This window comes from Nanorana parkeri, unplaced genomic scaffold, assembly GCF_000935625.1.
Source record: "Nanorana parkeri isolate BGI_ZX_2015 unplaced genomic scaffold, ASM93562v1 scaffold269, whole genome shotgun sequence".
Lineage (NCBI taxonomy): Eukaryota > Metazoa > Chordata > Amphibia > Anura > Dicroglossidae > Nanorana > Nanorana parkeri.
Window position 1 is genome coordinate 1,421,231 of NW_017306537.1, and position 11,003 is coordinate 1,432,233.

The window sequence follows — 11,003 nt, forward strand, 5'->3', positions numbered from 1 at the left end:
ATAGATATATATATATAGATATATCTATCTATCTATCTATCTATCTATCTATCTATCTATCTATCTATATATATATACACACACTGAGATCGTGTGACACTTAGAGTGCGCACAGATGGTCTTTAACCATCTTTTTGTGACTTCTGAAGGTAATTGATTGCACCAGAAGATATGTAGCGTAAATACATATGCATGCACTACTTCTCGTTTTTTTTCAATTTTTAAAGTTATTTTCCCGATGTCACTTCACCATTTTGGACTATTTTGTGTATGTCCATTACATGCAATCCAAATAAAAATCAATTTTATTTCCTGGTGGTAATGCAACACATGCAGATGATGAAAAAGACAAAATGTCCTTTTGTCAGAAAAGTGGCCGCATCACATCGGTCATAAGCCAAGCTCTTTCATATTCCATCACCATACATCTTCAACTAGTAGGTTCTGTACAAGAAGCTGGATACATGAACATTTGTGACATCTCGAGAGTCACAGAGTGATGGTTGATGAGTCACATGACCTATTGTAAGTCATGCCTATGTATACCATTCAACACGCAGCAAAGGGTTTACACAAGGATAAAGAAGACATGAATTTCCCCAACCATAAAGTATGTTCATTATAATGTTTAAGTAAAAGGTGAAGAAAAGGTAAAGTCAAGCTTATGACCCCCCCGCTGCTGCAGTAATGGCAAATGAATCTTTGCTTCACCTAAGTTTTGACTCGCAAAGGAATATTTCATCTCTATCTATTTCATTACAACATTGCAAAGGACTAAAACTTACTGATTTCTAGCTGTCTCTGGATGCGACCTTTGCAGCGCTCACGATAATCAGACTGCGTAGCATTATATTCCGACATCACTTCTACAAACTTACGAGACAGTGTTGAATGCTGGGAAGACAAAAGTGACCAAATGAATTTAGTAAAGCTAGAAGAATTAAAAAGTGTATTGAGAGCCAAAACATCTTTTTTTTTTTAGGTATGGATTGAGTGGGGAAGGATTAGAATTCCTGTCAGGTTTTCAATGCTCAGAAGTTAAAGAAAGGTGTGGGGCACCGGATATCCTGACACAGTAGCTGTTTGCACTCTGGTCCTGAGCAGTGTGAAATTAACACTAAACTCAGGAGTTAAATCTGAAAAATGCATTCAAGTACCTTAACTATTAACAAAAATGTAGCTTATTTTTGCATCACTCAGCTGTAGACCCTCAAATCATCTCTGAATTGGTGCTGACACTGTCCTTCCTTCTGGAGGGTGGCTACTTTTGTTCCCCATGGTCCCTGTGTGTGTTGTAAGGTACCCACCGCTCCAAGCTCACTCCCGTGATGGACTACAATCTTACGTTTAATTTACTAATTTGTATTGAGATTGTAGTCCATCATGGGAGCCAGCTTGGAGCGGTGACTACTTTACAACACAAACACGGACCATGGGGAACAAATGTAGTCAGCCGCCAGAAGGAAGGACAGTGTCACCACCAATTCAGAGATGATTTGAGGATCTACAGGTGAGTGGCACACAAATCAGCTACATTTTTGTTAATAGTTAGGTTGCATTTGAATGCATCTTGAATACATACTTGAATGCATTTTAAATATTTAACTCCTGAGTTTCGTGTTACTTTAAGCAGCTTTTCTAGGAGTGGTGGCCAAAGGTTAGCTCCTTGGTTGAGTAGGGACTGGGTGCGCAAGGAAGTAAGCACCAAAAGCAGAACATATCATGTCCAGATTTCACGTTATTCAGATGCTTTTATCATAAAAACCAACATGTCTCAGAAGTTCTAAGGGTCCTCCTTTATCAGGGCTTGGCACAGCTAAATAAACTATTACTGGACTGATAAGCCTGGTGGAATCCTGAAGAGTAATAACTATAAAATCGCTCCATTTGTCGGTAATGCCTTGGCTTTTTACAATAGAAGACTTGAAATAAAATTAAATCTGGACTTTATATGTTCTCCTTCTTGAGCTTTCCTCCTTGCACACCCAGTGCCCACTGTAATTTTTCATTGCTGCCTGTCCCCACTGATTGGTTTCATCCACTTAAAGTGTCTTTCTTGACTATTGTCATGGTGAGGGAAATTCCACAATTTTGATTTGCCACTAGAACAAGAATAGAAGGGAAATCTTCCAATAGTAGTACTGGGAATTCTCACTGTAGCTACCACAGTGCTGGCTGTGGTCTTTCCACATCATGTACTGTGCTGTGCTGATCGAGTTCCCCTTAGCTCTGAAAACACATAGGGTCACTTGCTCAGCACAGTGGCCATTCAGAGAACCCCTAGTCAACAGATACAAGGCGTTCTCTAATTGGACAAGGCACAGTGACATCACCATCTATCCCTTTTCCAATCAGATAACATGTTTATTGATAAAAATACTAGGCATGGAAAGCTGGGCCAATGTATGTAAGTATGCAAAATACTTTATACCTGGAGTTCAGCTAAAAGTTGATGCATGGCAAAAAACTTTTTAAAAAACCGGTCAGTTTATTTTTGTGGACCCACTGTGGAGATTCCCCTTCATTTTCTGTCCCAGAAATGAAACAGGACCTGCGAGGAAATCTCCTCTTAGACAGGTCTAACCAGAACACTTGTGTCCCACCTGGAAGATTTCCTCTTACATCCTGTTCTGGAGACTACTCAAACATTTTGGACTTCCTCCTCACTTTCTGTTTCAGTAATAATGGTCACCAGAACATATAGATAAAGGGGTGAATCTCCCACTCAGAGAGCAACAAAAACTTGACAGGAGATCTAAACCTTCCCTACTTCATCCAAAACTAAAAAAAGTTTTCAAATGTTTTGGCTATTCATAAACTTTAAGGTACGGGGTTTTTAAAAAAGATTTTTATGAGATGCATGTGCCATTCTAAAATGCCACCTAAAATACAAACCACATCATGCATTTCAGTAATGCATGGTAATATGCATGTTTTATCGCAATGCATCAGTGTGATCGGGCTCGAGATCCTGCCACTCATGGTATTAGTGTACATTAGCAGGAGCAAAGGTACCATACAAGTAAATGGCGGTGCATGTAACATACTGAATACTGTGTTTTAGTGCCCACATATCTGTTCTATGCCCAATGCAACCTAAATGCATATTAAAGCAAGTCAAAAGCATTGAAAACAAATGATAATGCACATACAATTGTACCAATTTACATCAAGTACAGCACATCTCAATGTTAAACAGCATTTATATTATTATTACATAGGATTTATATATGTGGGGTTAGGGGTTATGAAGGGAGAGACTTTGGAGAAGTCCTCTAGGTGAAATCTTGGAAGTGTGCATGGGAGGAGGTGACAAGGGCTTGTCAACAGTATAACAGGTGATATGTGCTGCAACAGTATAATAACTTGCTTTGCATGGCAGTCACATTTGTAAAAAATGTCAAGGGTTTTAAACTCGTGATCAGCCTTGTGGAAAAGCACCATGAAGTCCCTTGTCACTTCTCTACAACAGGCGTGCATGGTAAACTCATATGAACTGTTTTATAACAGCCAAGTCATAAATCATTCAGCTCACAAGTGGGATTTTGTGACACATCCCTGGCCTAATACCTGTGTCTTCCGGATGCGCAAATCAGCAGAGGAGCGGTTCATGGCTTCCTCTTGTTCGATACTTTGTTCAATATCTGGCAGAGAGGACACAAGGTTCTAGTTTAGACAGGAATTTCATTGTCATGTAAAAAGGAAGTCAACAATAATAGCCATTTCTAATGTCATTATAATATAATGTGTGGAGCTTCTGCTGGACCTCCAATTGAGAAGAACAGTCATCCACTATCACGAAAATGACCTATCAAGATGTGTTTTAAAATGTATGTTTATCATTGCTAAGTAAATATCCTACCTCCCATGTATAAACACTGCCTGATTTCACTACCCAGGGCTGGAGGGCTATGGCATGCCCTGTTCATCATGACCATAAGCATAACCATGTCATTACCCGCAGCCCGGCTTCTTGATATCCCCGGAAGCCGGCTCCATGCTGTTTGGTCGGCTGCATGCTGGTTGGCCAGGAAGCTGGCTTCCCAGCCAATCTGCATGGAGCCGGCTTCCTGGGCAATCAGGAAGCCGGGAGGCGGGTCATTACTTCCCAGCCAATTAGCATTGAACCAGCCAAACAGCATGGAGCCGGCTTCGCGGCCAAACAGCTTCGAGCCGGCTGAACAGCATGGAGCCAGCTTCCATGTTCCCTTGCAGCACTGCCGGTTAGAGGAAATATCCCTCTGATTTGAAGTTCCGGTATCATGATAAGTATCGGAGCATTTGGGTATGAGTACTCGCCCAAATACTCGTTATGGACACAGATACTGATACTAGTATCAGAATCGGTGCATCCCTACTAATTTTGCTTCCTTGCACACATGGCACCTGTTTCTGGATAGGACTTTCTTAAATTCTCACCCCCCTGCTTATGTAATGTCTTGCTCACCAGAGGTGTCCCCAGGCCAGGTGTCACCCGGTGCGGCTGCCGGGTGTCACCAGCTAGGACGTCATCACACACCCATGTGGCGTCATTACGCAAGCACATGACGTTGTCATGCGCACTTAACTGCCGGCAGCCATCTCAGCGATGGACACCGGCAGAGAGAGGAAGTGACATTCATCCAGCGGGATAAGCTATGCCGCCGGGTCCCCTCCTCTCTCATGCAGCTGTCGGGGTCTCAGTCCATGACTGAGTGCCCCCGACTTTTCAGAGGGGGTGACACCCAAATGACTGTCAGTCATTTGGGTGTCACCCCCTCTCATGGTGTCACCCAGTGCGGGCTGCACCCACCCTAGTGACGCCATTGCTGCTCACTGCCCCTCCGAGAGCATTCAAAGTTGCATTAATATTTCAAGCATCCCCATGATTATCTTAGGTTTAGAAAAAAAGTATTGGCTTTAGATACACTTTCATATAATTTATAATTCATGTTTTGGTTAAAGAGACAGCTATGCAAATATACAAATACACTAGAACATTTCTAAACGTCCTTCAAACTGATTCAACAAGATATTTCAGTCCTGACAGGTCCACTTTATCGCACATAATACAATATACCGTATATACTCGAGTATAAGCCGACCCGAATATAAGCCGAGGTACCTAATTTTACCACAAAAAACTGGGCTACATATCATGTACTACGGATCATTTAACCCAGGCCTCAAAATTTCCACTCGCCCCCTTGCAATTAGCGAGTGAAAATTGCGGGGGGGGGCGAGTGGAATGTCAGCAATGGTGCCTCGCCGGCGGGACTAGGGATGGAACGCTACCGCCGCAGCAATCACTCGCTTCTGTTTTCTCTTCTCTTTCTCGCCTGCTGCAGCTACAGAGCAGCCGAGCCAAAGAAGGAGAAGAGAGAACAGAAGCGAGCGAGCGATTGCCGCGGGGGTAGTGTTCCATCCAGAGCCGGAGCTAGCTCTCTGCGCTCACTCTCTTTCGTCCCGGCCGCTTGAGCTCCACTCAGAGAGGCGGCTCTGATTACACCCGTTATCGCTCCCTCTCTCTCCTTCTGGCCTCTCTGAAGCTGCAGCGGCCGGGAGCAGAGAGAGGGAATGCTGACAGGTGTGATCGTAGCTGCCTCTGTGAGTGCCCGATTCCTGGAGCTGGAGCGGTCGGGAGAAGAGGTGATCGTTCAGCGGTGTGATTCTGAGCAGTCGTAAAGAGCCCCCCCTTCCAGTCCACATCTATTGGACGTTATTAATCTGAGTTGCCCCACTCAGTATGCCCCTCGCTTGCGGCCATATTGAGTGGGGCACTCATATTAATAACGTGCTGGATTAGTCTGACCCAGGGGCGGACTAGGCCCGGGGGCAGGGTGGCAATTGCCCCCACAGCGAGGTAAGTAAGAAGAAACATGACCAGCGTACTCACTTTCCTCAGTGCTCGAGACGCTGACTCGAGTATAAGCCGAGGGGGGCATTTTTCAGCACAAAAAAATGGGCTGAAAAACTCGGCTTATACTCGAGTATATACGGTACAACAGTAATAATAATAATGGGATGTTTTTCATTATTAGAATTCACATCGTAGGAATAAAGAAAAAGCATGTTTTTCCCCATCCCTAACCACAGCAGTGCATGGAAGGCTGCACTGCAGAAATCTGTACTTCTCACACTTGTAGAGCTTGGATATGTGAGAACAAAGGTGGAGAGAGAAGCGGCAATCACTCACTCTTCAGCTTGGAGCGAACCTTGTTGGCTGTCTTTTTGATGTCCGACATCAACTCTTCCAATTCTGCCTTGGTTTCTGTGGAGAGAAGCAGCAGGCTGAGAACATGTGATGACAAGCAGCAGCTGTCCTATTATATACAGGAAGAAATAGCAGCAAGCGGCAGGGAGAGAGTGCTGAGAGACAGACACAGAGACAGACACAGCAGCTCAGTTCTTTTATACATATGCATCCTTCAAAAATAGAACATTAATATATGCATGAAGTACAGTACATTATAACTGTATGAATACACTATGATGTCATCACCTATTGCTACTAGGCATGTCAGTGTTTACCAAAAATAAGGCAAAGTCCTCATGTATCCCCAGCTCAAAAGTGCTTCGGTCACCTCTGCCCCGTCACTTACAGGGTTATTCACTAAAAGGTGAAGAGTTTGGAGATGGCCGGAGACGTGAACAATTAGGCCAAAATTGCTGATTTGGAAAAAATCTCCAATTCAGCTATGTTGTCCTAGATTGTTCACTTCTCCTGCCTTCTTCAAACTCTTCACCCTTTTGTGAATAACCCTGTAAATCTTTAGTTTTAAAGGGAAACAATAATGGATTTGGTTACTTGCACTCTGATATTTACAAATGTATAATATGATTTAAAATTGTTTTTTTATTACTTTCAAAAACACTTTGCGGAGCATGTTTGGCTTTCTAAAAAGAAAGCCCGGCACTGCCTGCATACATGTTAAGTGTGTCTGTCTAATTTAAAACCCTTACATGTCCCCATCTGTAATTACAGATTACAAAACTTTTTGGTCGAAAAAACTTTAAAGGGAAACTTTGTGTGACAAAACATTCAAAAAGGCTTGAACGTGGTTCCCATTAAAGCCTATTTGACCAAAAAGCGCTCTAATCTTCTAAAAAGTAGCTCATGTACTTTTTCCAGGTCAGCTGTTTTTTCTTTTTGTGACAAGACACTGAGGCGGTTATTCACAAAAGGGTGAAGAGTTTGGAGAAGGCCAGAGAAGTCAACAATCTAGGACAACAGAACGGAACTAGAAAGTGAGCTGAAATGGAGAATGTTTCTAAATCAGCCCTGTTGCCCTAGATCAGGGGCGCCCACTATTTTTCGTCTGGAGATCTACTTTTCAAATGACGAGCTCATTGAGATCTACCAACGAAAAAACACCTGCATTCAGGGGCAGGAGGGGGCGTGGGCTGCGCAGGCAGGCCCCTCGCCCACAGTGCGATCGCCTGCATTAGTGCCTGTGTTCCAGTCCAGTGCGATCCGCAAAAATGCTGCAAGCACTATTTTTGCACATCGCACTGGACCGGAATGCAGGCACTAATGTGCCTGCGTTCCGAGTGCGGGCGATCGCACTGTGGGAGATACCATTGACTTCAATACAGCTCCACACCCCCTCCCGCACCGGGACGCAGGGAGTCGGCCTGCTTACATTCCAGTGCATTCAAGTACATTACAGGTCCCGGCGTCCTGTCCTCCCGTGGTGCTCGTGTTGCCGACGTTGCACATGGGGTGTCCTGCACCTTTCCATCTGCAGCGTCTGACACATTCAGCCGGCAGCCGCACGAGCACCACGGGAGCATAGCAGTAGCCAGCTCCTTTTGCGCCTGAGGCAAGGAAAAAAAACAAAGTTTTTTAAATTTATTTTTTACTATTTTTTATTTTATTTTCATTATTAATTGTTATTTATTTTAAATTTTCATAATTTTTTTTTTACTTTTGGGGGGGCTTCGGGGAAATATTAGGGGTCTAAAAAGCCCCCTGATATTTCCCTTTTAAAATAGAAAAAGAAATTGAGGACACAAAGTCCTCAATCTCTTTTTCTGCAGCCTCTGTTCTAAATGAATGGAAAGCACAGAGGCTTCCCATTCATTCAGAAAATATTTTACTATCAAGCTGTTTCTGAATGGGGAGGAGCCTCTGTACAGAGTGCTTCTCCCCATTGAGAAACTTATGAATGAACAGGAGGTGATGTAAAGCAGCGGGGATCCAGAGAAGCGTCGGGAGGAGAGGACATGGCGATCTACCAGTGATCGCTACGCGATCGACTGGTAGATCGCGATCGACCTTATGGGCACCCCTGCCCTAGATTGTTCACTTCCTCTGCCTTCTCCAAACTCTTCACCCTTTTGTGAATAACCCTGTGAGATGTGAACAGGGACCATAGAAATGAATGGGAAATTTCTTGTCGAGCATTTGGTCACACCTAGCTTTGCGTGACAAAAAGCCCAGCTGTGAGCGAGAGCTTAGCGGTTTTCATTCTCTGTGCACTCTTCTATGAAAAGCCAGTACAGTGTGTTAAAATAGTAACAAAAAAGTTATTTTTTAAATTAAAAATGTTAAAAAGAAACAAAGTCCCCAAATTGCGAGCCTCATGCCTGTCTCCTTCAACTAGCTGGCTGCTGAAGAGACACCTGTGCGTGGGCGTTTCTGGCTGTAACGTGCGCCTAGCTGTGTGTGTCCATAGACACACACAGCACGTGGCAAGCCACGCCCCCGCTTTCCTCCCAGCAGTTTGACTGACAGCAACAAGAGCTTATGGCTCCACTACCCTCATTACCCTCCTCCAAAACCAGGAAATTCAGGGAACGACACAGATCTTCCTGGACTTGGCAGAGGTGACAAGCAACCAAAGGTAAGTGTCTGTAAGGGTTCTCATTCATCCAGGTCATGGTATATCTGTAAAAAATAGGTCAAGGCAACTGGACTTGCTGTATTGTTCTTGAATACGTTTCACTGGTCATCCAACTATCTTTCTAAATTCCGAATTGAGAAAGCTGGTCGGATAACCAATGAAACGTCTTCAAGACAAATACAGCAAGACCAGTTGACTTGACTTATTTTTTACAGATAAACCATAGGTAAGTGGGGGTTTGGAGCATGGAAAGGTACCGGTCATTTTTTACGCTAATGCAGAAAATGCATTAAGGTAGGAAAACACCTAGCCTTTAGTAGTACTTTAAATGATTGTTCTTGGCCTTAGACACATTTAAAGTTAACAGGCACTACTGCTAAATTGGTCTGGGCACCTAGTTATCAATGTAAAATCCGTGCAATTCTGAGACAATTTAACTTCAAATAAATACAGCCCACTAATGTACTTTTGTGACATTACCCATAACCCACACGCAATTGTTATAGAGTAATGATTTAACACTAGTCTGAAAAGCAGAAAGAAAAATGCTATTTAGGAAATGATAGCTCAGCCATGGTAGCGCTCTTTGTCAAGAAGTATGAATCATACATTTTAAAAAGTGATGTTCCTTTATGTCCCAACGAAGGTAATTTTATTCATACTGCACTCTACTGAGTTGTCACTGTACTGCAGAGATCGTCACAAGACAAAGTGATCACTCTGTCCGTAGAACTATTTAAAATAAAGCAAAATCTCAGCAAAAAATAATTAATAGATCAGTAGACAATAAAAGGATGTCTCAGATATTGGTGGGTGCTGCAGAGTGGAATCACACGCTGGTTATTTTTAGCTCTTGGGGACTCAGGTGGCTATATCTCACCAGCTTAGTTGTCAGATCTATTCCCTCTGCTATGTAGGCACACTCATCCGGCTGATTTCCCCATGATAAAAAACAAATGGATGATCTTACACGGTGACAGTAAGAGCTCCACCTAATGGCAACACAATGCTGGCAGGAGACTGAGAACAAATGTGCTGGGCTCTCACTACCACACTCCCCATGAGATACAACACTATATATAGTTGCATACCTTTTTTTGCTGGCTAGCTTCGCTTTCCCCCTTTTTTTTTTCTAGTTTCAAACTAATATAATAAGAATATAACTAATGAAGATACCTATTGTTAAAAAATATGATGGGATGCCTTGAATACATGAATACACTTGCAAAGTGCCATAGTGATACATTTATTAAACCAATGCAAAAAAACTACCTTACTCTATATAAAAACCTGTGAGCATGAACCTCTCACTCTTAGATATGGTGATATTTTCATTGGTGAAATAATGGGGGAGGACACAAATATCAATCAAGATCAGAAACACGCCAACCAGGGTCATGGAATCTGCAGTATTTACCTTCTTTATGAGCAAAGTTGACCATGCAGGAAGATATAGGGGGTGTTTTAGAAAATTTCTGTAAAGCAAACAGCTATGCAAATGAGATTTGCAGTATATTATGGCCACAGGTGGAACCGAAGAGCATAGGAAACTCTGATGCTCCTTGGCTCTATCTAGTTGCCATAATGCACAGCAAGTATCATTTGCAAAGCTCTTAGCTATGCAATTGGTTAATAGCTCACCCCCTATATCTTCCTGCATGGTCAACTTTGCTCATAAAGGAGGTAAAGACTGCAGAATCCATGAACCTGGTTGGCGTGAATTGGTGAATATCTGTGTCCTTCCCCATTATTTAATGAATGGAAATATCACCATCTTTGAGTGAGAGCTTCAAGCTCACAAACTGCCCCAAAGTTTTTTGGTTTTTTAGCTCCTTAGACACAACGAGCACTTAACACTTGCAGTGTGGGGGTAGCCCAACTGTAAGGGATAATATTTGATTTGCCCAGTTCTTCTTTAACCATTTAAATAAAGAGAATGTGAGCCCCACTTACTTATGGTGACCCAAATAATCAACTCGCCACAGCAGACAAAATTAGAGAACCCATTAAACAATGGGAATGTAATGTCCCTGAGGTGCTCAGATCCATGAAAGACAATGAGAAATATTCACATCCTGCATTCACTGCTGCTCAGTCAACTTTTGTTGTACAAATTGTTCAATAAATTGTATATAGAAATATATACAATATTCATGTATCATTATACAATTTCTCTAG

At 42.7% G+C, this 11,003-nt stretch overlaps 1 protein-coding gene across 3 annotated transcripts in view; it reads right to left on the reverse strand.

The window, feature by feature from the left end:
* Window positions 1-11,003, reverse strand: part of STX1A (syntaxin 1A) — a 124,176-nt gene that overhangs the window by 15,885 nt on the left and 97,288 nt on the right. For all 3 annotated transcript variants that reach the window (XM_018557160.1, XM_018557162.1, XM_018557161.1), the window contains exons 4-6: window positions 6,176-6,250; window positions 3,571-3,644; window positions 786-894 (exon numbers count right to left, since the gene is read on the reverse strand). In XM_018557160.1, coding sequence (XP_018412662.1) covers window positions 786-894; window positions 3,571-3,644; window positions 6,176-6,250 — 258 coding nt within the window. The remainder of the gene's footprint in view (window positions 1-785; window positions 895-3,570; window positions 3,645-6,175; window positions 6,251-11,003) is intronic.